Raw genomic sequence first — 27,805 nt, 5'->3', positions numbered from 1 at the left:
TGAGTTAATGTTATGTCATCTCTGCTAACAGGGTGAATAATGAGACAGTTTAGACCTACCTACCTTTCAGGACACAGCAAACTTCACGCTGATAGAAGACAGGACAAGAGCGCAGTCTGTAGCCTCACTAGGACATCTTTATTGTCTCAGATGACACTGTGAAAGGCCCTTCCTGATCCTTACCTGATCATAAGAGGTGAAGGTATGGGCCCCTGGAGAAGCAAGGTGTTAAGTATACAAGTGCAAAGCAAGCCACGCAGTGGTAGAGTGCTTGAGTAGCATGCCCAAGGCTTGTGTTCAATCCCTAGCACGGCGAGGAAGACAGAGAAACCACCAGCTCAGAGAAAGGCAAGCAGTTTCCGAAGCCATTCAAGATTCAAAAGGTTTATGGCTTTTCCAAGAGTTATGCTGTTCTAAATGAAGGAAGAGCCACTACATAAAACCTACAGGAATGCAAGTGTCCAACAGGATACTCCAAATATTTGTAACTGAAAAACCGACTTATAATTGAGCACATTTAAGAGTATTACTTATGGTGATACAGGGCTAATCACAGCATAAGTTTTGGCAAATATTCCTGGGTTAATAGCACTATTAATGATAGTTCTCAAAGAATGAAATATCTATAACAGAAAATTTCTAGAGAAAAAAAAAAGCATTGGAGGGAACCACACTAAGGCCTTACAGCACAAAGCCTGGTCACTTTGGAAGTGCATTGGCATCATGCAATGCTGGTCAGAAAATCAGACCTGGGCCCCACACCACACCTACTGTGGCAGATTTTAACAGGGCTCTGAGAGGCTTATGCATGCTAACCTTACGGAGTACTACTTTCAGACTGTGAAACAGTGTTAAATATTAACAGTTAACAGTATTAACATTTAACTTGTCAGAACTGAAACTTGCTAGCTCCCTTTAAGACAATAAATAAATATTAATGGCAAGCCTCTCTCCTTTCTTATAGCTTTAATTTCTGTGGTTTCAGTTACCTGTGGTCAACCAACATCTGACATTAAATGGAAAATTCCAGAAATAAGTAAACTGTGCCTAATTTATAAATAAAAGTCTATTATAGATATGAATAGTACTGCCATAGTTTAGGTCTAAATGTCTTTCAAAGAATCACATGTTAAAAGAGTTGATCTCTACCTTAAAGCTACAGAAGATGGCTGCCACCTTTAAGATGTGGGGCCTATGGGGAGATTTTAGCCTTTGAAGGGGCTCCAAAATGTCCGTCTTCTTTCCCCCCAACTCTGTCCTGCTCCTTGGCCATCACAAGGTGAACACTTCACTCTGGGACATATCCCTCTCATCATGGTGTACTATGTTGCCATAGGTCCAAAAGAATAGAGACAAGCCGACTATGGAAGAGATCTCTGAATCCATAAGCTAAAATAAGGCTTGACTCTTTTTAGCTGATTAACTCAGCTACTATCTGTAACCCTCCCGGGATCTTGGGGTGCACTCCTGTGGATGAGAGGGGCCCTTGGACTCCCATGTTCTGTTGAGTCATCCTGACTACCCTTGCACTGTTCCGCTTTATCATTTCATTTATTCTGCACTACCCCATCGGTTACATTTCTCTTACATTTGTTACAGTTGCGGTGACAAAATGTCCGCCACAGCAACTCAGCAGAGCAAGGACTTATTCTTGGCTCATGGCTTGAGAGGGGGCAGTCTATCACCCCAGGGAAGCCGCAGTGGAGCATGCAGAGCATGAGGCAGCTGGGGACAACACATCAAGAAGGAGAGAAAGCTCCAGTGGGAAAAGTCCTACACACTAGCCTGTAAAAGGCCTACAGGCTACCACTAACCTACTTCCTGAAGGTTCCACAATCTCCTGATGCAATGGCACCGGTGGGGGACCAGGTACTCAAACCCAAGAGCCAGTTTGTAGCCATTAGTTTCAACCTAGGTTGGGGAGAAGAGACCAAGAAAGTAGACTGATTCCTCAAACATCTGCCGAATGGGAGGAAAAGGCCATCAAGGAACTCCTTGCAATTCTCATCCCACTTAACTGCTAAACAACTGCTTGAGCTTGTGTTAGCCATCATGGCCATGACTAGCAAAGGCAAATAGCCCCTGGACTAGCACCAAAGTGGAGAGAAATCATGTGTAGGTGACTTAAAGTCCCATTTATACTGTCAGGATTTTCTTTCCTCCCTGATATCAGGTTTCAGCCTCAAGCATCCTGAGCTCACCCCTGGTGCTTCCTGATGCCAGGAGGCATCTCTTCACAGACTAGGAATGTTCCTAAAGAAGCAGGAAGGTGGACCCCCCAAAATGTCAGTTAGCCACCTCCCACCTCAAACTCATCCTTTTCTTACTATGTAACTGCCACCAGCCTCAAGGGAAACAAAGCCCATTTACTTGGAAACAAGGAAGGAAAATATTCTATTGAAAAAAAATTCCAAACCTCCATAGGAAGGGTTCAGGAACTGGTAGCTTAAGGAATAAGGCAAGACATTGGGGCATTTCCACCTGTACACACAATTCTTGACTTAAACGGCTTGTAAGTTTAAAATATGAACAGCATATAACACACCCACTCTACAGAGCATCACTGCAATTCAGTACATTGTAGAATGCTAGCCTTATTTTCTCATGGCTGATTAGGAGCCATGCTTGTTGTCTTAGCCCACAAACATGAGAGAATATTATAGCACATCACTAACCCAGAAAACAATCAAAATTCAAAGTAGGGTTTCTACTGAATGTATACTGTTTAAATAGCACCATAAAGTTGAAAACATTTTAAGTCTGGGTTAGGAATGCTAAGTACAGGACTCACTTATGAAGCTCTCAAGAAATTTAAATAAAAAAAAAATTGAGCCAAACTACCATGTCATGTACCCTCTGTAGTGTCTTCTATGGATTACAAGCAAATGCAGATTATCAAAACAAATTTGGAGGTGAGGGGTGGCCACACCAACTGTTGGATTTGCCTTTCAGTGTCCTGCACTAGTTGAAGCTGGGGCCTCAGCCAACTCCTTTTTTTAAATATGATGAAATAGAGAACAAGATGGCTCACACAAAAGCCTCTTATGACACACTCTCCCAGACCTCCCAGAGTCCAAAGGGCTCAGACTGCTTCCACACCACCCCTCATTCTGCTGGTGTCCCTCTGGTTACGCAGTAACTCCACCAGATGAAGGCTGCCAACCCCAAAGCCCACGTGTTTAACAAGGCTCAGATACAGCATCTCTTCTCTAGCTTCATATCCATTAAGAACCCACCATGGGGGCTGGTGAGATGATTCATCAAATATAGGCACTTGCCACCAAACACAGAAACCTGGGTTCAATCCCCAGGTCCCACACAGTCAAAGAAGAGGACTTACATTGACCTGTGATCACCACACATGGCCTGTGCTCGAGTGCCCCACCCTCATAAATAAAATGTAAATTTACATTTAAAATCATTTTTAAAAAATCTACAATGGGTCTCACAATGATGGTAGATTCCATTTCTCAGCTCCAGCAAGACCCAAGTGATGTCTGAAGATACGCACTGAGCAGTGTGTGCTCCAATGTCATACCCTGGGCCTCCCCCAAGATTCTGTCACCTTGGGTATCATTAGACCTCAGTCTCTCAAGTCTAAGATGGAGTGGGCAACTGTGTTAGCCTCAGAAAGCTTCCTAATATATTCCTCCTAAGTCACAAGTATGAAACTGTCTGGTTTTTGTGGGACCACAAGGGTTGAAAGTCAGTGAATTCTGACTGTTGCCTAAATGTCACCTAATTCTAAAATTCAAAAGATGCACTGTTCTCTGAAATTGTAGAAGCCCGGTTCTGGGTGGTAATTACATGAGTGTGAGGAGACTGTCTGGTGAGGGAAATCCTTAAGAGAGGGTTTAGGAACAAAAACAACCCACATTTTAATTCTACCAATCTGGCACTTCTCCCACCCCTATAAACTGTAGTGAAATTGTCATTATCTCCATCTGCTGTCTTCTAATCGCTAGTGCACAATTCTCAATCTTGCCAGGCAGGACCCATAATCCCTGTTTTCTAGTCCAGATACAGGGAGGGCAAGAAACAACAGGAATTCAGCCTTAAGTCTACACACGGACCTCACACCCACCCCACAATTAAGTACATAGTTGTGTGGAACCCAAAATGGGAAGTGTCACTTACCACCTTCTTCTTCTCAGGAATGATGGAAAGGAAAATCCCAATAATCCCATCCCCCAGCCTACCATCATCTCCCACCCTCACCCCATTTGCTAAATACAGAGAGCTTGGGCTAAAAGGGAATGCATAGGGCCATTACCAAAACCAAGCAACAAAACAAACAAGACCCAGCCCAGCCAACACTGCTAGAAGCAAAGAAACAGGAACGTGCAGGAAATAAAGGCCCAGCCTGAGGGCCCTGGCTACCAACAGGTCAAAATCCCTGCAGTCATTTACTTCGTTCCAGATTCAGACAAAACAAAAATGAAAAACACTCACTTTTTACCCACTGGTCCAGGAATGAAAGTATTTGCTAATGCAGACAGCAATGTCCCCAGCTAGTAGCTGCCTGGGTGAATGCTCGGTCCAGGCCTCTTATCAATACACTGGCAGTGGCTCCCGCCATCAACAGAAAGATGGCAGCTGATGAGAAAGGCAGTCAAAATGTAAACAGGTGATCTGACTGTTTCTCTGAAGATCTACGTCAGGGGGCAACGAATAGCCGCCACGGTCATGTGGACAATTTGTTGAACTCAATCAAAAAACAAAACTGACGACAAAATCTGTCACTCAATTTTAATTAATTGCTATTTTCTTTCAGAAAAATAAGCGATTTTTATGGATAAAGATACACAGTGATAATGTGTATTTATCCCAGGCTCCTATACTAGATTACTCTCCATCTAGGCTTAAAAGAGGACCACGCTGACCTTAGATCCTATTTTTAACAGAAACAAAAAAAGGTCCAGTTACCCCAGATGCCCGTGTCTGCTCACAGACCAAGCTGGTTCGTACAACCACTGCCCACCACTTGGCTGAGAGCAGACGCTACGTCTCCACGTTCTAGTTACAGGTTTACGTGGGTACAGTTACTACTTGTTACATAATATTTAAAAAAACCGAGATTAAAAATGGTTACATAAGACTATCCTACAGCTACGGTCCACCCAAGCTCGCGCGATCCCGGACTGGAGGCGAGCCGGCAAGCGAGCCGGCAAGCGAGCCAGCAGCTAGCAGCGCAACAGCGCGCCGAGCCCGCGGCCATTCGTGCTCGCGAGCTCGCTGGTGCTGCTCACCACTTGGACCTTTACCGATCTCGGGAGGCGAACCCTTTCCAAACGACCACCGAGACTTCAGCTCGTCTCCTCTTCCCCCCAGACCCCCGGAACGTTGCGGATGACGGAGCCCACCTGCGTACCTGGAGAGCCGGCTACCACAGACTTCACCGCACGGGGTCGCTGCGTGCGCGCTACCGGCTGGCGGACAGCTCCCGAACCCGGCAGTGCCCAGCGCGCGAACAAGGCTCTGCATGGACAGCGCTCGGCCGCGCGGCTCGCTCGGGTTCGCCACGGCTCCGCCCCAGCTAAGGGCCTACAGCGTAGGAGGAGGACTCCGGGGCCTGAGAAGCGCAGAGGCCAGCCAGGCACGCGCTGACACGCGGCAACGCGGCAACACGCGCAGATACACGGAAACACGCAACATGCGCTGACATACAAGCTACATGCGCCAACACAGCCGACAAGCGCCTATGTGAACTGACAGGGCCGGCAAGCTCAGAAACGAATGAACGCAGCCGGCACGCGCCAACACGCGCCCGGCACGCGCCAACACGAGCCGGCACGCGCCAACACGCGCCGGCACGCGCCAACACGCGCCGGCACGCGCCAACACGCGCCGGCACGCGCCAACACAAGCCGGCACGCGCCAACATGCGCCGGCACGCGCCAACACAAGCCGGCACGCGCCGGCACGCGCCAACACGCTCCGGCACGCGCCCACACGCTCCAGCACGCGCCGGCACGCGCCAACACGGCTGCCACGCGCCCACACGCACAGACACACACAGACACGCGCCGACACGGGCCAACACGCTAAGTGAAGCAACGTAGCTTCCCAGGAGGCCATCCCGGCAAGGGTGCCATACCTCCCCGCCCCCAGACCACGCCCGCCTGGACCCACCCCCATCATTACACAGGTGCTGGGAGGCCTGCTTAGCCGCGCCGCTCCCTGGTCCTCCACCGCTCTCCTCAGCTTCCAGGGGACAGACTGGGCACCCCTGATGACCAGGAGGACGAGGGACGCGGCTGGTCCTTGCGCACTACGGGAACCCCAGGACCAAACCCATGTGACGCAGCCACGCCCCGAGGCCCAGCGGGGGCCCTCTGCTGCCCAATCCCTGGATCCCTGGTTCTCATGGCAACCCTGAAGAACCTCTTGCTCCCAGCTTCTCGTCCTCCCCTCCCCCACACCCACTTTGCTCTGATGGGCAGGAACAAGAGCAGCGCCTGCAGATCTCATGACGCCAAAGGCCACCATGTCCACCGATTAAACCACATACAGAGCTCAGAAGTGGGTGGTGAGCCCACTAAAAGTCAGCCATGCCACCAGCAACACCATTTTCTTGACCTGTGAGAGGAGGGGAGTTCTGAGTTACTATAGCCAGCCAACCTCGGTACCCAGAATCATTTTCATCTCAAATCCTCCTCAAAATGTCAAACCAGAACACTGGAAAGGGAGAGGCTCCTTTTTGAACAACAAACACATCATTATTATAGCTTGGTGAGAAAATGTGGATGCATATATAGAGTTAGCTAAGAAAATAATATTCTATAGCAAGCATCTGCTATGCACTAGCGCCTCTCTCTCTCTCTCTTTCTCTCTCTCTCTCTCACACACACACACACACACACACACAGACACGGCTACAACAAAGGAAGTAACAGTAAGATTAGGAAATACTTAGCGTTTCACACACACACACACACACACACACACACACACACACCTCTTCTTTGTATCCCCAGGAGAATGGTTCTAGAACCCTACAGGTATCAAAATCCACAGATGCTCAAGTCCCCTCTATACAAGAATTTTTTTTTTACCTATAGCCTATGAACACCCTCCCCCATGTACTTTAAATCACGCTTAGATTTATAATGTCTGACACAATATAAATGCCTATAGTTGCTATAGTAGTATTATTTATACATAATGACATGAAAAAAGTCTGAGCATGTTCAACAGAGAAGCATTTTTTTCTGAATATTTTTTACTCCGTTGACTCAATTTGTGGATGCAGAACTCAAATACAGAGCTACACACACACACACACACACACACACACACACACACACCACAGGCTCACAATAAAGCAAAAGAGAAGGTTGAGAGAGACTGTGACTCTCAGAGCTAGGAAGCAGTAGACTTTACACTACCCTCTAACAGAGAACGTGGATAGAAGGAAATTGTAGAAGGCAATAAAAACAGTGGCATTCAACCGATTTGGAAACTGAGGTATACCATATAGTCTTGACATCTGCAAAAGGAGCAGGAAGCTTTGAAGACCCCATCTAGGCACTTTCTGAGGCAAAACAGAACAGTTGCACCAAGGCAAGTAGCTTTGAAGGTCACTTCAGGTCCTTAAGTGCACACAAAGTGTGGAGAAACTGAAGATGCTCCCTAGGGGCAGAGACTTCAAGGTAATCATGCTGTAGAATTCTTTAACTGTCAAGTCAACCAAACAAATGCAGGTTTCAGGCAGTTCTGAGCGGACCACCAGCGGTGCTAAGCCCACAAGTCCTTTAGCATGGCCTGCTCTGGAAAGTGTGCTATTTCACACGGGCTGTGGTCTGAAAACTTGGACTAGGTGGTACTCTACGGAGATGCTGAGCAAAGCAACCAGCACAAGCACAGAATGAGAGAGGCCAACCTTGACACTGCAGAAGCCAAGCTCAAGTGCAGGGAGATCAAAGAACATACTTAAGCTCATGCCTAAGCACGGTCCAGGGAGAGAAAAAACTCGGTTCCAGGATTATGTTCAGTCTGGACCATCAACTCCCATAGGTGGCTTAGGTGTCCTGAGCTTCCCTGCTTGGCTGCTCGAAGCCAGGGTGGTGGGTGGGGGGGGGGGTAGGGGGACACTCCTTTCCCTGAACATGACACCTACCCTGCAGCCTCCTGGCCTAGAAGGGCAGGTCACACAGGACAAAGAGCTCAATCCCCACTCTTCTTATCAAGAAGAAAAAAGGAAAGAGAGAGAGAGAGAGAGAGAGAGAGAGAGAGAGAGAGAGAGAAAGGGGAAATGGTCAGGGGAAATGGTCCAATGATGAGTGAGTGAGGAGGAATCCAGGAGCCAGGTCTGTGCCTTCTAACCTCCTGGACACCTGTTTTTGCTCAGTTATGACATCAAAACCAGTGAACTGGAGGTAACTGACTTATCAAGTGATTAAGAGCTGAAATCTAACTGGAAAACAGGTGAAATTTGATGTACTCAGTGAAAGTCCATAAAGTCTCAGAGGCTAGCATCATTACTTCAGCAGAGAAAAGGCAGATTCCAAAGCAAGACACACTAGCAGTATCATGGCAGTTAGACTCAAGAGTTCTCACCCCCTCCTCAACAGACTACCAGAGCAGCAGGGCAAGCCAATGGACAGGAGTCAGCAGGCTTAGGGAAGACTTTGGTTGCAGACTAGAAACAATGGATCTAGTGAAAGTCCCAAAGAACCATTCCCTACAGAGCTATGGAGAACTCTGGAGATATGGGCATCAGGGGTGCCTCACATACTGGAACAGAGGCTCAGTTAAAGCCACCATTCATACTGGGGCCCACAGGCTTCTTAGCCAACATGCTCCTCAAGTGGGAGAACAGAAAGGGCCTCAGAAGTCCATACAACGCCTCTAAAATGGGAAAGGGGACCCTTCAGCAGGGACATTAGCTACTGCAGCTTTCCAGGGGTGAGCTATGAGCCTCAGCCTCCCTGGGACCTGTCCACCACTTTGCCCAACCATCACTACTTCTTTCTTCATGCCCTGAGGCATGCCTGAGAACCACTGCCCTGTCCACTCAGTCCCTATAGGCATCAATGGAGCACTAGCCAGCCAACAGCAAGAGGTACCAATGAGAGAGGCAGCCTTGGACCAGCTTTCCCAGCTCCACATTCAGTCCAAGTCAGTGGCATACTGCTGCTACCCTTAGCTCCACTCAGGTTCATGGTGGCTCATTAGGCCCTCTGCTTCCTACCTAGCTCTCCAGGCTCATACTACTTCCCATGAGAAGTCAGACACAAAGAAGCCAAACAAAACAAAATAAAATGAAAATTTAAATTAGAGGCCGGGCAGTGGTGGTGCACACCTTTAATCCCAGCACTCAGGAGGCAGAGCCAGGTGGATCTCTATGAGTTTGAGGCCAGCCTGGGCTACCAAGTAAGTTCCAGGAAAGGGGCAAAGCTACACAGAGAAACCCTGTCTAGAAAAAAATTAGAAGAAACTATGCAGAAAAAGTCTTAAAAATATTATTTCTAAATGAGATAAGATATTGCATGATGACACTAGAATGCTATGCTATTTTAAAAGAACACTTGCTAGCTCTGGGTATCATGGTGCCAACACAGCAACACAGGTGACCCAGCTAAAACAAATCTATCACTCTGCTGTGGGATGTGGCACCATAGCAGATGCTGGGGAGAGGGGCCAGCATAAGAGATCATGTAGAGCCACGTCCACTGCCTTCAAGTATACTTGAACCTAAGACTGTTGTTATAAACACTACTGTAAAACACAACCAGAGGGGGCTGGGTGTGGAGCTATTGTCCAGAATGTACTAAGTCCTGAATTCCATTCCCAATACAACAACAAGTCAAGAGGCCCTTCAAAGTTGAAAATGAAAATACAACAAAAGCTAATAGAAAAGTTAAAGGTAAAATTAAGGGTATCATCCCAAACCTAAAGCCATCTGATAGATAGTGGAAATCAAAACTTTACTAAGAGAGTACTTACCTCTCATGAGTGAAGCCCTGGGTTCAGTCACCAGAGAGCAAGTCCAGAAGGGTAAAAAAAACCAAGGACATACCACTCTTGGAAGTTAAGGGAAAGAAATTGAATTGATTCAATTGTCCAAGACTTAAACAACAACAACAACAACAACAACAAAAACAGTTGCTTCCAGCTTCAAAGAGTCCTCAACTTACCCCACCAGACGTATGCAGATTTCATCAGGTTAAATCTCCAAAGAAATTCAGCAAACACAAAGAGAATCCCTAAAAGTTTCCAGACACAACAAACACAAGGCCAAACCACCACCATCCCCCAAAACAAACACTTTGGTATTCTTTCATTAAAAATAAAATAAAATAAAATAAAATAAAATAAAAATCAAATGGGCTTCATTCCAGCTTCTGGCTGCCCTAAAACAGTAGCTGGGTTCAACTCTTGGAGGGAAAACTAACTGACATTGAGAATTGAGAAATTTGTTCTACAGACAAGGCTACACTAAGAACATTTCACACATAAAAGGTACCTTGTTTGAGAAAAGCTGATCTAGATTGCTCTCCATTAGATTTAATAAACTAAGAAATTAAAAAAAAATAGTCATGAGATCCAAGAGAAAAACAAAGGCCATGTTAAGGATGTTGCAGAAGGAAGATGCAGAATTGGCAACGTGCAGTATGCAGGGAGTCTCCAGTGGCAGTAGGCATGGGCAAGAATCACCTACTGGATTGCTTGTCAAAGAGAATGGAGAGCTCACCTCCTGCAACAGACACTGTAATATTTGGGGGACGTAGAGGTGATAATGATATAAAAACACCTAGGCAAAAAGAACTGCAGCAAAAAGTAAGCTGTCCCATGAGCTGATAACCAAGTGTCCACTGTAGACTACGTTGGAAGAGATGTGAGTAGCGTTTAAGGGACTATTCCCACTCTGCCTACTCCTTATCTGGCCAAAAGAAACAATGAGGAAACCAGAGTACTCAGGACAGTACACGGCAGAATCCTCACTTTTCCACATCAAAGGAAGCTGGGACAACTTGAGCTCCTGGGGGGAGACAGGAGATGGGGGGGGGTTAGATTGCAAGGGATTTCTATGTACTATTTATTTAGCCTCTGTTTAAGAAAGTAAATGTGCGAGGCTGCAGCTAGATTTAGTTATTATTAATTAATTTTAATCATAAAATTATAAATTAATTATAATTAATTAAAATTATAAATTAATTATAATTAATATTAATTATAAAAATTAATTATAATCAATTAATATTAAATTATTTCTGAATAATAATTTACCACTTTCCTTAAACTAATAGCTTATCTAGCATTCTGATTTAAAAAAAAACCCCACACACATACACAGAAAAACACCCTCATTGATCTGATAACTAAGGAATGGAGCCTATGTCCCTTCACCCAGTAATGCAGGGCGCCAGGGGACACTAACCCAGCCTGTGTACACTTATAGCCCCCCAGGCTACAAAGTGTAGAGAAGGGACAGGCACAACATGATATCTAAGGATGATCCAGCAAGGAAGGGAGGGGCTCCTTTCACCACTGTCTCCTTCCTTCTGTGCTCAACCCCCACAATAAGGAGGTGCACAGCACAGAGCATAGTGTTCCCATCTCTCTAGGAACATCCTGGAGTGGTTTCTGTAAGATCCACACAATTTTCATCGAAAGAGAGCAAGCAGCTCCCTAGAACTGGCAACTAGGAGGCTCTCAGGGAAAAGTACACCACAGCCTGTGCTGGCCCCTTAGATGCCAAGGTGGAAAGATGGACACTACAGGCCTCAGAAGGCTCCAGAGTCACCTGGCTCCACCTCCTACCCAATACCCTAACACAAAGACCTCCTTGGTAGCAGTAGTTATAAGCAGGCCCCAGATTCAGTGCAGGACATTGTCCTCATTCAAGAGGCTACTGTGCAGATATCTAAATTTAAACTCATAGCAGCCTTTGGTTATTATAAGTTTCCTGGAGCAGGGGACCCTAAAACTATTGCTACAGATTTTAAATTTGGTAGGCAGGGGATTATTTACTTGTTCATTTGGCTTTAGATTTTAGACTATTTATACACAGATGAGCTGTGAGATATCTTAGGGATGAGACACAAGCCTACACATGAAATGAATTTATTATATACTGTATACACATGGCCTGAAGATAATTTTATACAACACTTTTACTAATGCCATGCCTAAAATAAATTTCATATGGTAGGAATGAATGTCCATTTGTTACAGTATTAAATTGCCACTCAATAACTTTCAGATTTGTGATTTCTGATTTTTTAGATTATGGATGATCAACCAATATTACATTAAAAAAACTTTTATTTTGAAGAACATCTTAGTTGGAAACTTGCTTATGAACTCAAAGGGGTGGTAATTTAAAAATATTAAAGTAAGGAAAAATAATTAAAGCAGGGCTCTAGCTCCATGGTAGAGTACTTGCTTAACACATACAAGGTTCTGAGTTTGAGCCCCAGCACTTGGAGGGGAACAAAAAATAAGCCAGCCAAAGTCACTACAAATCACACAAGTGAAGGCAGCTAGAGGCCAGTCGCCTTTCCCGGTCAAGACTCTATGGGCCTATGGGACAGCAGGGGAGGGCAGGAAGGGCCTGCAAGTATCCAGCATGGTTTTCCTATTGTCTGTCAGAGGCTTAGGCAGAGCCACCCGGAGAGCTTACCTGATTGAACTGGAACAGCCGGAGAAGCCGTTTACTCTGCAGCTCTACCTGCTCTGGAAGAGCAAGTGAGAATCCCAGGCCTCCAACTGAGCATTAGCTGCAGTGACAATGATGGCAGGGTGATAAGGACCAACAGAGCTCTTTCTGTGCCATGTGCTCTAGGAGCGCCTTGTTAATGGCAGTTACCCAGGCCTAATTACTTGGCTCAAAACCCTGCAAGGAAGTCAGTGAGGGAGGGGTGGGGCTGCCCACCAGCACAGCCCTGGAATGGGGCTGCAGCCACTCCCCAGGGGACGTGGTCAGCATGTCCAGGATAAGCGTACGTGCTCATTTCAGACCCGGCTGTGATAAAAGCCTCTATGGAGCCCAGACGCAAATCTTTAGAGTCTGGAGGCAAATGTCGCAGGCTTCCCGTGCCTGCCAACCAGAGACTCCTTTTTACACCAACTTTCAGCCCATCTGAGCGTGTACCTCGTGAGTTTAAGCGATTCCACAAACTTCCATTCTACAAATGGTGTTAACTTGTTCAGACTCACAAAGGTAGCAAATTGTAGCCCCAGGAGACACAAAGGAATTGTCTTTCAAGCAAATCATAAAGGGCTACAGTGAGAAAGGCAAATTCCTCTCAGTACATATTCCTATTGCCCCCCCCCCCCAGATATAACCAACAAGAAGTCCTATTTTGCAGAGCTCAGATCGAATAACAAGCACCTCTCCTCTAATTTAGGATCTGAACAATCAAGGAAAAGTCTTTTCAACATCTACTGAGAAGTAAATGGCTAAAAATACAGAATATTCTAGCACGGGGGGGGGGGGGGGGGGGGAGAAGGGGGGGGGGGGGGGGGGGAGGGGAAGAAAAAAAAAGAAACCTTCTCATTGTCCACCTCCAGAGTAGAAAACAGAGGCACCCGTTTCTACCTCTGAGAGATGCTTTTTGAGAACTCTAGAAAATGGTTTTTGTGGTTGATATCTCAAAGGACAATCATGCCATTTTCATTCCATTTTTATAAATGAGCTATCAATCTGCCTTTTCATTAGTGTACAAACCCTGAAGAATACACCCCAAATCCCAAAGCACCTATTTGCCAAGCCCTGCCAGGTAACTTGACTGCCTCAATTTCCCCTCATAATCTCCCATCTTTCTGAAGTGGATTTTACAAGAAAATAATGACTACAATATCCAACTTTGTGGGATGCAGCCAAAACAGTGCTTATAGGGAAACGCCTAGCTTTAACTTTCTGTATTTAAAAAAAAAAAAAAAAAAAAAGAGGTCTAAAAATCTGTGCTCTAGGATTTTATATAGTGAAAACTTTAAAAAATGAAGAATTTCTACAGCTTTAGGAAGAAACTGAAGGCACAACAGATGTCTTTGTTGAAGCAGAGTTCAGTTTCTGAACACTGTAATGTCTGTGACTTCGATGGAACATCTAAATCCAAAAGCCAAAAAAAGAGGAGAAAAATAAACTTCTCCAGGCAAGTGAAAAATAAAAATGATGGCTAAACCAACCCCCTCAAAAAAAAAAAAAAAGAAAAAAAAAAAAGAAAAAAAAAAAAAAAAAAAAAAAAAGACCCCCCCCCCCACAAAAAAAATCAAGAGCAGTTTCACTAACGGAAAAGATTTGTTTAAATTTGAACATGTGACCAACTACCTAAATGAAAAGCTAGTCAGATTTTTTTTCTCCTCCCAAACAGCTCCATATTGCTGTAGGTTTTTGTGAGGGGCTTTCTGCAGGGAGGAGGATTTGGCGCTCTAGTTAAAGCCAAGGCCTCATCATGGCTCTCCTCTGAGCTGCTTCGCTTGCCTGCCCTCCATGTTGTTTTAACGGACTGAGAAACAGACACTGGATTATGTACAAGCTTCCCTCCCATGAAGGAGCCAGGACTGAAATCTCTGGCAATTAGGGCTAAGTCTTCATAGAAGGACAATCTCACCCCACGTGCTCATAGTTGAAAAAACACACTACTACCCTGTAGTTTCTCACAATTACATGCTGAACAAATTTTAAGCAAATAGGTTCTCTAAATTATACCATATATAAAATATTAGTTTTTTTTTTAAAAGATATACCAACCAAGAACTTGTACAGCTCTAAAATGAGCTAAAAAAGGCACATGGATGTCTTGGTTCAAGCAAAGTTTGCCTTCCAAACACTGCAAAGACTCTGACCCAGCGGGTTCAGTAATGTCCCAAGTTTTGAGCTGGATTTTTGGTTCTGACTTTGTTCTTGTTGACTAGTGGGGGCTAACTGGACAGGGACAGCAGCTCTGGCTTCCAACCACAGCAGTAACCGCCATACAAAATCCTAGACAATTAGCCACCAAAAATCTGTCCTGCTTTCTGGTTTCCTGGTCCACCAACAAAATCTACTTTGACCAACCCAATACAGCCTCAAAAAGCAATACAGGCCACAAGAAATGTGCAGTGAGTTAGGTGATACACAACTTTAATTTTTTTTTTAATTAAAATGAACACAGTTACCATATCAAACTCATCATTTCATGGACATTGAAGTTTCTTCTCAAAATAAATGAGTGGGCAAGTGTAAAAAAATAAAGAGTGATAATTGCTTGGCCTACGTGGCATTAATCTTGGAAGGCTGGGAACAACTGGACTAAGAAACTAGGCCCCAGCCTCCATTTGCTGAGCTGTGTGGCGGGCGGGCGGGCGGGCGGGAGTCCCTCCTCCACACCATTTCTTCCAGAAGTGGACGTGCTTTTGCAGACGTGTAAGTAAAGCTCAGGAGGTCTCCAAGAGCTTTGTCCTTTGTTAGCTGGCATGGCCTCAGGCATACCAGTTAACCTCCTGGGCCTTGGTTTCCAGACCTGTAAAATGGGGACCGTGGAGGCTAGAAGTGGATAAAAAGCAACAGGGCTTTTGAAAGTGCCTTGTAAACTGCGAAATGCTACCTAAGTATCAGTGGCTACACTTCTCAGTTACTGCAATGTCTGCTGGGCTGTAACTCTCTCTGTCCTCAAATTCCCTCTTTGTAATGTGGGGACTAGCCTGTGCAGCACTTTTTCAAAAATTCTCAGTAAACCTCAAAAAAGTATGTCCAGTAATCCTAAAGTTTTGATTTTTAACACAAAAAAATTTGGTAGGAAAGAATCATTCCTGGGAGCGCATTTGGTCGACGCGCGCTCCTGGTGGGGAAGGAGAAAAAAGAAAAAAAAAAAAAAAAAAAACCCCTCAAGACTCTATCCATCGCCTTACACAATTCCCTCTGCTGCAGAAATCCAGAACTTGAGGTCCACTTCTGTAAAAAAAGAACCTCACTAAAGTGTAAGTCCTAGTCTGTGCCACTGGGGAATTAACGACTGGAGTTCTGGTAGGGCAGAGCGGAACATTAAACTGAGCACCATTTCTGAAACTCAGGGGCTCCAAATGGCTGAATCAGCATTTTCTGAAACAAAGTCTTTTGGGCCTGGCCTTTTAAACGGCCGCAAAGAGAAAGTTGTGCAATAACACATATTTACTCACGAATGCTACTTGTTTTGGACTTTTCCTTTGCATCTCTTGAATGAAACAGTTACAAGAAAAGAGTTTTTCAAAAACATCCTAAAGAAAGAGGGCCGTGTAAAAATCACCTGTGGCTCTCCAGTTTCGGTCAAAGAAAACGAAAAAGAAGTTCGCGGGGGTTTCTTCCAATTTCCAGAAAAGACAAATACAACTTAAAAAGTAAAGAATACCCTAATTTCCATAAAGCACATGCTGCAGGCCGTCGCCTGGCAGGCGTTTGGAGAGGCAATCAGCAAAGGCGGAGAGTTGCATCAGAAATTTCCTTCTGCAAACGGTACCGCTCTTATCACGTTTCCACCGCTGGCGGGCTGCTAGTTCGCGAGCCCTCAAACTTGGTGTTAGGCCCCAGCGACGGGTAGCAGGGCCACTAACAGAACCAAAGAAAGAAAGGGGTGGGGGGGGGGGAGGGAAAGATCCTCGGTCCGCGGCTCGGCCGCGCTCTCTTGGGACTTGGGAGTGTCTGGCACCGCTGCCCGGCCCGCCTGGCGCGCGCGGCGAGGCCCGAGGCGCAGCAGGAGCACCCGCAGCTCCAGCGGTGCCTGGGCGCCCACCCTCCAGGGCGGCGGCCCCCAGGAGCGGGCGGCCCTCGAAGCGCGGCCTTGACCGCAGCCCCCGCCCCAGCCCCCGAGCCGCCCCGTCTGACAAGATGGTTCAAGAATGCGCTACTGGGGCCCCCGCACCTCCCTCCAGGGTCTGGAGCGCAGGGGAGCGCCCCGTGGGGCGCCCCAACCATGCACCCACCGTCCCGTCCCGTCCCGCCCCGCCATCCCATGCCGCCCCGCCGCGGGCCTGGGGCACCGCAGCCCCCAGCCCCAAGGCGACGCCCTTCCGCCCGCCAGCCCGCGCCTCGCGGGGCCCCGCGTCCCGGCCGCGGCCGGCCAGAGCGCAGACAATGACGGCGCGCGCGGGGACCCGCCCGGCCGCCGGGCCCCGCGAGGCGCGGACCACAAAGTAACTTGCGGCCGCTCCCCGCCCAACTCCTACCTGCTGAGTTGAGCCTCGTTGCCTCCGCGTGGCCGCTGGCCACACTCAGCACGATCCTCTACAGGTACCCGAGGGCAAAGACGGACACTGGACGGTCCCGGTCGCTGTGCGCGTGAGGGTGCGAGGAAACTTCGTGCTCCCGTGGGTGTCGGAACGCGAATCCCGCCCGCCACTGGACGCAGCTCCCTTCCCTTCCTGCCGCCTACCGGCCTCCCCACCCCCTCGATGGGCTTTAAACTCTTCGGGCCCCGCCCGCCCTCCCCGCCTCCGCCGCCGCCTCCGCCCCCGCCTCCTCCCCCGGCCGCTTTTCCTGCTCCTCCTCCTCCCGCCGCCGCCCGGACCGCTCGGCGGCCGCCAGCGCGGGAGGAGCCGCGGCCTGGGCGCAGGGCGTGGCGCGGGGGGCGCGGGCCCAGAGACCGCGAGGCTGGCGTGGCACGATGCTCCCGCCCTGGCCAGCGCGCGCCCACCATGCTCCCGGGCCGCGGGACCCCCCGGCGCCACGCCACCGCCCCGGTGCGCGGCCGCGCCGGCGGAAGACCAACCGGACCTGTCCCGAAGGGCCATTCCATTCGTAAGCGAATTGTTCGAAACTCAGAAAGTACTCCCCAACCGCACAGTTCCAATTCTTCCTGGGCTGCGGCCGCCCGACACCGTCGTGGGCAGTCCCGGTCCCGGACAAGGAAACTCGGGCTTGCTCACGGCGGGTCGGGTCCGAGCCTCACCTTTCTCAGCCTCAGTTTCGCCAGCTGCGTGTGAGTAGTCGAAGGAGGGAAGCCTGAGAGGCCCTTCATTGTTTTCTTGAGGCCGCCTAGCCAGCCTCGTGTCCTTTACCTCTAAAGTGGGGGCCCGCCTGAAAGTAATGCCCAGACGGCCATACCCGGTTTCTAAAGTGACCGCCGAAAAGGCACTGGGGTTAATGTGAATCAGCCCCTTCGAAATAATTCTTAATGTGTGTGTTATGTCGCTTTTTAGTACAGATAGGATACCAATAATTACACCTTTTTCTTGGGTCTTGGCGTTGTAAAAAGCAGCTCCAACCGTAAATCACCGTCGTTGAGAAGACACGTGGTGTGAAACATTCATGAGTCCTCCTACTTCTCTCCCTCACTCCGGCCTCTGAGGTTGTTCCTGGAACAACTGTAGAGAATAAAGAGACTAAATCTCTAAGAAGTAACTTTCAGAAAGAAAGTTGAGGCGTTGGGAGTGAGCGCGGGGCAAGGATTTGAAAGTTGTGTGCATTGTCCCAACGCTCTTTTTGAGCACCGTTTTTGTGTCTCCTGCTTCTAACAGTGGTTTTTCCGACCTCAGACTGATGTAATCAATGAAAAGTTTTTCCTTTCCTATAACTGAACACTCAGTCTTGTTTCTGGCCCTTGGTCCAAACTCAAAAACCCACAACATCTAGAGAAAACGATGTGAATAAATCTTAGATTCCTGGGGAAAGGAACACAAGAACTCTTTTGTAGACAAAGGATTCAAAAGCAAACTGAAGCAGAGGAAACCGGGCTAACTTCTCCCGAGTTGATTTGCTTCAAACTTCGGAGTTTTCCTGCGGGCTCTCCTAAGTGATCCATACTGCACCAGACACAAAGCCTGCAGGTCATAGAACTTTTACAGATGTTTGAAAGTTTCTACGTGCTTTCGCAATACTTTTTTTTTTCCCCTGAATCGATTTGTTGGTAAGTTCCAAACACCATGAACCCTTCAGCCCTCTGTACATTGGTGTAGCCTTCCCAAGAATCTAGATTTTTGTTTTATATAACCACTCTACTTTTCTGAAATTCAGAGATTGATATTGATAAGAAACGTAGTTAATCTAGGCTCATATTTTAGTTTTGTCCGTTTTTTTCTGATAATTTAGAGCATTCTTTTTCCTTACAAGACCAGTGCAGTGATCTAGGCAAAAAGTTGAATTTCTTTGTCCCTAAACATGTGTGTTTTCAGGCATTACCACTCACTAGAATGGTATGTCGATAAACATCAAGCGTTTTCTTGTTGGTGTCGGAGCCTGGACAGGCCCTCATTCCCACATTTCCTGGCTCCCTGTAGACCTCGGCAGGCAGGACACAAAGCACCTTTCTGAACCACGGTTATGGCCGGCCGTACTGTGCTACTGGGGCTAGAGTTAACCCCCGTGGGGAAGTCCTGGCCGATTCTGTAGGCAGACTACATTAGTACCTTTCTCATCTCCAGACTCCTACTATCCCCTGCCCACATTTCCCTCACAGAATGATGGCAGACATATATGTTATGAGCCTGGAGAACCCAGCCTCCTGGGGCAAGACAGGGTGGTGTTGTGGCTCACAAACTTCCCAAAGGGGTAATGTATGAACTAGACTTGGGTGTGGAGGCAGGAAACAGGATTCCCTGGTAGTGAGGAATTCTTTTATCCAAACATGAGCATCAGGAGGCTCATTCAGCTGTGAGTAGAGAATCTGATAGACTCTAATTTTAAATTAGTAATGAATTGATTAACATCTGTCTCCCTTGCTGATCGTAGGAATAGTGTCAGTGGTAACTATGTACCTTTTGCTAGTGTTCTGCCAGTATGGGGTGTGTGGGGGGTGCCCTGGCCCAAAGAGGGCACTAAGTGGAATAAGTCACTGGGAAAATAAGAGACAAATGAATGTCTCCATAGTGTAAATGAGTGGAGTAATGGAGTGATCTCTCAGCCCCAGGCATCATCTCAAATGTTGCCAGTAGCTTTGGCAGAGGGCAAGTGTGGAGGGCAAACGGCATCCTGACAGATGCTAGTGATGCCTCCGTCCCCACCGCACATGGTGCATTCTGGCATAGCGTAGAAGGCAGAGCTGGAAACCAGAGACCAGCCAGTCTGAGGACAGTCCAACAGAACACCCTGGTGGGTCAGCGAGTGATCTGCAGTCGGAATGCAATCACAGTATGTTATGATTTGTATATGAAATGTCACTCACAGTCTTCTCCTTCTTGTAGGCGCCTGTACTGAGCACCGACCTTCAGCAGTGGTGTTCTTTCAGGAGGTGGTGGACACCCAGGAGGGAGAAACTGGATGGATTCATAAGAAGGTCTCTCGAAATAGAACTTTAAAGGTAAAAACTGCTTCTCACTCCATCCCCCCCCCCCCCCTGCGCCGCCGCTTCTGACCACCATGATAGGAGCTTGTGTGCCTTCCCTGCCATAACGGATAGAATCTTTTGAAGCCATGAACTCCAAACCAAACCAAAAAACCAAACCAGAACAACAACAACAAAATCTTTCCCTTGTTTTTCTAAAGTGCTTAAAAATGCAGGCTCACAAATTCTCACATAATGGCTGCCCCAGAACCCAGGAAACTTTTCACACCACTGTTTCCTACATTCATCTAGGTGGCACAGCAGTAACCTTCATGGGTTGATCCTTTTTCAGGATCCTCCTGTAGAGTGCTGAGTTTACAGACATAAATCTCAAGGCCCAGCCTGATCTGTATTTTTAGCCTACCATGTATACTTGCACATGAGTAGTCCAAACATGCCAGCTCTTTAAAGCATTTAAGTCCAACTTAAAGCTTTCCCTAGAGTCTACAGAAGTCATCAGAATGTTCTGGTGGCATTCAGAGTTTTTCTGGCTGTGGCAGTGACCCCATAGTGTCCTAGAATCTCAACCTTGAAAGGTGAGGTAAAGAGGAAACTGAAAAGGTCTTTGGGTCCAGGGGAAGCATGTATCCCAGAACTGTGCTGAGAGCAGTCCTAGCTTCTTGAAGGTGTACTCAGTAGTTACATTTGGTCGTAGAATGTGGGAGCTGCAGCTGGAGGGTGGGAGGTGAGGGTGAGTCAGGAGAACTGAGGCTGGAGGGGTCAGGAATACCTTACTCATCAGGTTTAGGTATTTGCCTTTAACCTAAGGACACTGGAAGATAATGTGTGTTATGGACTTTGCCCAACAATCCTGGCTTCCTTGATCTCTAACAGATCAGGGTAACACCTGGACCAAGGGGTCTATTTCCTAGGCAGCTTAGCCAGAGGGCAGAGTGATGAGCTGAACAATTGGGTGCTACACCTGGGATTAGGATTTGGAAGCAGTGATAGGGGTCAGGACAAAGGACACCCAGTGAAGACCACAGAGTAGGGCTTGGTAGACCCAAATAGAGCCTGTAATTCCATCTTCTAGGCTTAGGATAGTATGATGTTCTTTGGGCTGCCTATATAATTTTGTTTTCTAATACCTTAATATAAGCTTTCATTTTTTCAAATAGCTAGAATAAGAAGGACTTTTCAAAGCAAAATGGCCTCACTAAAAAAACATCCCTTTGGAGTTTCACCTATTGAAACAATTTGCTGACAGGAAAATTTACTCTTTGTAAAGAAAAAAAAAAAAAGTACGTGTTGTTGAGTTTAGAATGGTACACAGTTGTGTAACCAGTAAAGATACTGGGCAATATTGACCCCGAAAGGTTGCTTCATATCCGACCCTTGCAGTCAACCCCCACCTCCCCCCCCCCCCTGGGCCCCACATCAGGCAGCCACCCACCTGCTTTCTGACCTTGTGGTTGTTCTGTTGGAATGTATGGAATAGCACGGAAGGTAACCCAGCACAATGTACCTCACCTGTGTCGTTTCCCAGATTTCTACCTCGTTCCTTGTCAGTGCAGATTAGGCTTCCACTGTCTGGGTGTACGTCCATTTGGTCACTCTTTGTTGGTGAGGAGAAATTCGGGTCAGCCTCAGTTTTAGGCAGTTGTGAATAAAATGGCTAGACTTCTTTGTGAGATGCTCTTTGTGGAAACAGAAGTTTTCATATCCCTTGGGTCAACAGCTAGGCAAAGCAGAGAGGTCTTTGTAGTATGCTTTATCAGAAACTGCCAAATTATGTTCAAAGTAATTACAGCGTTTGCATTTGCATCAAAAGTCATGACTATCCCAGTTGCTCCAGACTTGCCGTCGGTCACCTCAGTTGTAGTCATCCATATTAGTGTGTAGTGGTATATCTTCCCTGATTTTAATTTGCATTTTCCTCATAGTTAATACGTTAAGCACTATGTCCTGTGCTTACTTGCTGTCTGTCCATTATTTTGTGAAGCTTCTGTTCAAATCATGTTTCTTTTGGATTGTTTTCATATGATTAAGTTTTAAAGTTTCTTTAATAAGGGTGCATGCTTTGCTTATATATTCTCTCTCTCTCTCTCTCTCTCTCTCTCTCTCTCTCTCTCTCTCTCCCTCTCTCCTTACTCCCCAACCATTTCAAGCCTCAAAGAGAAGTTTTTGGAGGATAAGCCATCAAGTTATTGTTCATGGCTTGTTTTTTGAGTCCTGTTTAATAAATTCTGGCTTCATTTGAAACCAAAACAGTATTCTTCTATGTTTCCTTTTTGAAGTTCTATAGTTTCAGCTCTTATATTTATATTATTATCCAATTTGACTTTACTTTTTGATGAGTGTCTTGAAGGAGTTAGATGACGCCAGGTGGTTTTTTGTTTTTTTTTTGTTTTTTTTTTTTTTTTTTTAGAAAACTCCATCTGACTTCTCTACAGATCAAGAAGAATAGCTGAGACACTGATTGGGAAGGACAATGGTGTTCTATGAAAGGGGTGGACAGCATTCTCACATGGCAACAGCGGTCTGAAGCTTGGTGGCTGAGGTAAGTTTATTCACATATCAAGTCACAGAGGAGCATGCATGTAAACACCAAGCTGCTCTAGGAAAAAGCTTGGATCCTTTAAGCTGGAGGTCAGTGGCCCTGCCACAGGGACCAGGCAGCAGGATCTAGGCTCAGTCAGCTAGGACCCAGGCTCTGTGCCTTTGGGGCAAGGCTCTAAGGATGCTACTGAAGGATCCCATTGAGCTCTATGTTTTCTGAGGTTGATTTTTCATATAAAAATGGAGATCACAGATATTTGTCCTTTTGAGTCTTCAGGGCATGGTAGATGTCACAGAGACCACAGGGCAGCCAGTGTAAGATAGGGAAAAAGTGCAAGGAGAGCTCGTGGGCCAGGTCACTGTAGGAAGATCTCACTATGGAACAGTGGTAGAGTCTGGGGTAGGGCTGGTGTCCCACAAGACATCTCCATCCAAGATGGAAAAGTGAGCATCCATCTGCACGATTTGGACCACAAGGCTTCCCAGTCTACCAGGCACTTCCAGTTTTGCCTGATCAACTTCAGGGTGCTGGCTTCACCTTAATACTTGTCCCCAGTAATACAGACATGACTTCAGAAAATCGGTTACTCTAGTGACTGTGTCCAAGGGTCCAAGGGGACATTTCTCCTCTGCTTATGCTGGAAGCCTGTAGGAAATTTCATCTTACATCTTGTCTGGAACAAGGTTCTAGCCTATATCCCTGCATGTAGGAAGGTAAGTTGAGAGTATATGGCATTTTAAACTTTGATACAGCAGGAAAGAAGGTTCACAGACAACCAGAAGGATCTAAACAAACATGTATGGCTCTTATAGCCATAAAAATCCAGGGTCCCATCTTCGTTAAAGATAATATTCTAATGAAATTATACATGGGGTTCGAATGTGAAGGCTAGCATGCAATTATAAACTCTGGGTTCTGCTTAGATGTGCCTCTGAAATGTGAGGTCCTTTTTAGCCTCAAATGAAAAACCCAGCCCCTTATTTCAATTACAAGTTAATTAACCACTAATGTCATACAAACTTTGCTTAATGAAATGTATTTCCATCCAGTGCATTTCATGGTTTTAATAAGGTAAGTTTCAGGGCTGGTAGGAGGACCTGAAATAAGGGTAGAATTACTTAAGTGGTAAAAATTATGCAGAGCTATGAGGGATTTAATATCAGCATACCTTCCACAGTGTGCAGGCAGCGAGGGAGAGCATTCTTTAAAGTGAGACCTTACAATCTGTCAAAATTCTTAATACGGGAAACTCCTTCTGTTAGACAGTGTAGACTCATGAAGAGGGTCATATATCTGCAAAACAGAGAAGCTAGCCCTCAGGAACGTGCTTCATAAAAGGTTCCATGGTTGGACTAGATGCATGAGCACTCCTCTCAGGTGGAGAGAAGTGCTCTGAGGGTCTGTGTCCTTTGGAGACCTTGTGCCCTCTATTGGCCAAGGAACATGTCGGTTGCACAGCAAGTTATGCCTTACGGTCATGAGTATGTTCTTTCTCCTTCATTCATGTGTAGACGTAACTGAGGGTCCTTATGATTGACAGCCTATCTGAATCAAAGATGCATTGACTGTATGTGGAAGATTTTTGTAGAGAAAGTTGTGTTTTTCATCTTCTATCTATTTTTTTTATGTCATCTTCTCTTTTTTCCTCTTCTTTATTCCCCAGACAAGCATCTTTTAAGCATCTGCCTCATCATACACATGGACATGTTTCATGTATGTACACACTGATTCTATATACATGTCTCATTTAATACTTACAGTACACTATGAGGTAAATACTACAGTTTTAGCTCACAGAAATGAGATGTTTCAAGACCACTTAACTCCGAGCTTCTGTGACCTATTTAACGGTCTCTGCACCTACCCATCTTTTTTTCTCTACTCTCTTGTCATTTCCTTGCCATATTATTATTTTTATTGTATAATCAGTTCTTTCAACACATAACCTCACGAGGTATCTTTTATGCCTAATTCTGTGATTAGATTTTAGTATTGTTAATACCTTTTCTCTTTAGGAAGGGTGTTCTTGTTTACTTTCGGGTGATACAATGTGTCCTAGATCCAAGGTTGGAAAAAGGGACAGTCATGGAAAGAAGGTATTAAGTCTTTAACTTGTCTTTCCCTCTCTCTTGATTTTTTGCTTTTAGAGAATTTGAGAGTTTGACTATGAATGCCGTCTTGGAAATTGTCAGAGATCAGAGATACCCACAGGTTGGGGACTGTACCTTGTTAGGAAGCTTGAAGAGCCATCCAAAATACTATGGAAGGAGGAGGGCAGTGAGTATGCAACTAAGCAGTGTATTCAAAAGGTCCAAAGGAGGGGAGTGTCCTACAGATGGGCCTTGAGACACCAGGTGTCATTCAAAACTATAACATAGGTCAAATGGATGGAGGCAGATAGAAGGGGAGCAATTTCTGGACTGACATTTAGATCATGGATTCAAGCCCTAGACAAAAAGAAGACAGGGCCCTTATCCAGCTGGAGGACACAGGGCTAGGAGATCAATATTCATTTACAGAAAAGGTAGGTACCAATCACTGAGATGTGACTGACATCCAGAATACAAATGGTCTCCTTCAGTTTATCCTTAGATCAAGCTGAATCTCCCCATCATAGGGGTCCTTGATGGAGGTGAGAGACAGCCAAATGAGAAGAAAGTGGAACCAATAAGAAAGCCTTCACTACACAGCATCAGTGGCCTTAGAATTGACAGCTTCAGTTGCCAAGCATGGATGAGATGCTGACTTCGGGGTTGGGGATTTAGCTCAGTGGTAGAGCGCTTGCCTAGCAAGCGCAAAGCCCTGGGTTCGATCCCCAGCTCAAAAAAAAAAAGAGAGAGATGCTGACTTCAAGGAGCAAGCTTCTTGGATAGACAGGTAGGATGCAGGTATTTACGTTCCTCTCAAGACCTCAGGGGTGTTGTAACAAGATTCTGGGTAGGGGACTGTGATGTCTAGAACAAAGGTGCCCTGGGAGTCTTCTCACAGGGAGAACTGCATGGACCCTATGGACCACCAAGGGACCCCAAGCATTTGAGTAGTCTAGAGTTCAAGGAGACTGTGGAGCTCTGTAGAGCATTTAGCACAGACAGCAGTTATCAGGTGCTTTCTCTAAGAGCTACTATCTCTGTGTGTCCATAAACTGCTTGGAGTCATTGGGAACTTCTGCAACAGAGCCATCACTCTGGAAGGAAACTCATCTGGGCACCATGGAGAGATCCTGTTGGGGATACATGATTTGTCCTGGCAAAGGCAGGCCTTGTGCTTTGGTGTCAGACAGAAATAGGTCCAAAATCAGAGTTTGCTTCATATGAATTGAGCTTGAACAGTCTACAGACTCACTGACGGAATTTTGTCAGGATAATTCTTACCTAATGGGAGTGTTTTAAAGGGTTTATATGGTTGTGGCCCTAATTATTGAATAAAATAATATATTACAAACCACTCATCCTGAGTCACATGTAACAATTGCATGCACAGGACTGTGGATCAGTAATTCAGACAGATCGACAAGCATGGCTACTTAGCTCATACTTGTATTAGTTATTTTTCTCATTGGTTTGACAACATTTTTGACATAGCAGCTTAGTGAAGAGGGATTTACTTTGGCTTGTGGCATCAGGAGGACATTGTACTTCTTTGAGGAGAATGTAGAGTAGCTCCGGCTGTGGGTAAATATAACTGTTGCTTTTCCCATCATGGCAGATCAGAATGCAGGGAATGAGAACAGAAGCAGCATGGGAGGAACACTATGATCCATCTCCATTAACTAGACCTCGGGATCTTCCCAAACAGCTCTACTGACTGGGAATCATGAGTTTCACACTGTACCACACCCCATGGTGTGAGTCCATTCATGGAAGGGGAGATCCTAGGCTGGGTAATTTTATAGAGAAAAGTTTATATGCTCACAGTTCTGTAGGATGATGGGCATAGTGTGGCATCAGCTCAGCCTAGTGAGGACCTCAAGCAACAGTGTCAGAATAACACTTTGAATGACTGTAAGGGGGAGAGCTCACGAGACCATGTTTACTGTTTCTGTGAGAACCCACTGGTGAGAACTAACAGCATTTCTGGGACCTACCTTAATCCTTTTGGGTCTTCTGGTGACTTCCCATTAGGTCCCACCTCAGAAAGGTACCACCGCACTGAGAAGCAAGCCTTCAGTACATCAACTCTGGGAGGACAGACCACATTTAAACCACTTCCAGGGGCCAGCAAGATGACTCAACAGATAAAGACAGTGTGGAGCCTGATGACCTGGGTTCAAGCCCCTGGTAGGAGGAAAGAGCTGACTCCCAAAGGTTGTCCTCCTCTGATCACCCCACACATGCTGTGTCGAGCCTGACACCCTCTCCATCCCCTGTGAATAAATAAATGTGAGAACATTAAACCATTTCCAAACCATTGAACTTGTTCAGCCCGAACACTCAGGGTATGGTCTCAGACACTAAGTATTAAGAGTTCTCAGTTAACAATGCAGGGAGTACCAAGTTAGTGGGACAGGTGACTGTTTAAATGCCTTACATGATGCCATGACCATGGTAGGTACTCATAGTCTGGGTTTTTTTGTTGTTGTTGTTTTTTTTTTTTTATCATGATCATCATATGGAGGCACACAACTCAGCTCAATTCCTGGCTGACCTCTTGGTTGTGTGCCAGTTCTGCCTTTTTCTCATCTGTGGCCTGGGGAGATAGTAATCCCAACTTCCCTTTAAGGCAGTATCTCAGGATTCATGGAGTACGGGTCTGTGTGATTCTCAGTGTGCCTGCCTACCATCCATCAGTAAATGGTGGGGACTAGTATGATCTGTTCTCACAAAAGTCATGTGGAAACTTAATTACAGGTGGAAGAAAAGCCAGCAGATCATCAGTATCCCCATTCTCCACCACCTGGACTGTCATGATATGAGCTTCTCCACTCTGCCACACTCTGCCTGCCATGATGGACCGAACAAACCTACTGGAGCCATGAATGAGGTAAGTCTTTTCTCACCTAAATTGTTTCTGTTAGGCATTTCTCAGCACAATGAACAAAATGAGTAATATAAATGGGGGCAGATTAGTTGAAGAGTGGGCTACC

The 27,805-nt window shown here is 46.2% G+C and overlaps 1 protein-coding gene across 11 annotated transcripts in view; it reads right to left on the bottom strand.

Moving 5' to 3' along the window:
* Grb10 (growth factor receptor bound protein 10) overlaps positions 1-17,294 on the bottom strand; it is a 114,479-nt gene extending 97,185 nt beyond the window's left edge. For 5 of the 11 annotated variants that reach the window (XM_036200715.1, XM_036200717.1, XM_036200716.1 and 2 more), the window contains exon 1: positions 6,133-6,351. In XM_036200715.1, the coding sequence (XP_036056608.1) occupies positions 6,133-6,141 (9 nt within the window). In that variant the 5' untranslated portion in view covers positions 6,142-6,351. Of the gene's footprint in view, positions 1-63; positions 129-4,452; positions 5,107-5,363; positions 5,788-6,132; positions 6,352-17,130 lie in introns of those variants that run through there. The other 6 variants (XM_036200724.1, XM_036200721.1, XM_036200723.1 and 3 more) reach the window with 6 other exon arrangements.
* Between the last annotated feature and the right edge of the window lie 10,511 nt (positions 17,295-27,805).

This window comes from Onychomys torridus, chromosome 10 (genome assembly GCF_903995425.1).
Source record: "Onychomys torridus chromosome 10, mOncTor1.1, whole genome shotgun sequence".
In the NCBI taxonomy this organism is placed as follows: Eukaryota; Metazoa; Chordata; class Mammalia; order Rodentia; family Cricetidae; genus Onychomys; species Onychomys torridus.
Note: the sequence above shows the minus strand (reverse complement) of the source record. Positions and strands in the feature narration are given on the sequence as shown.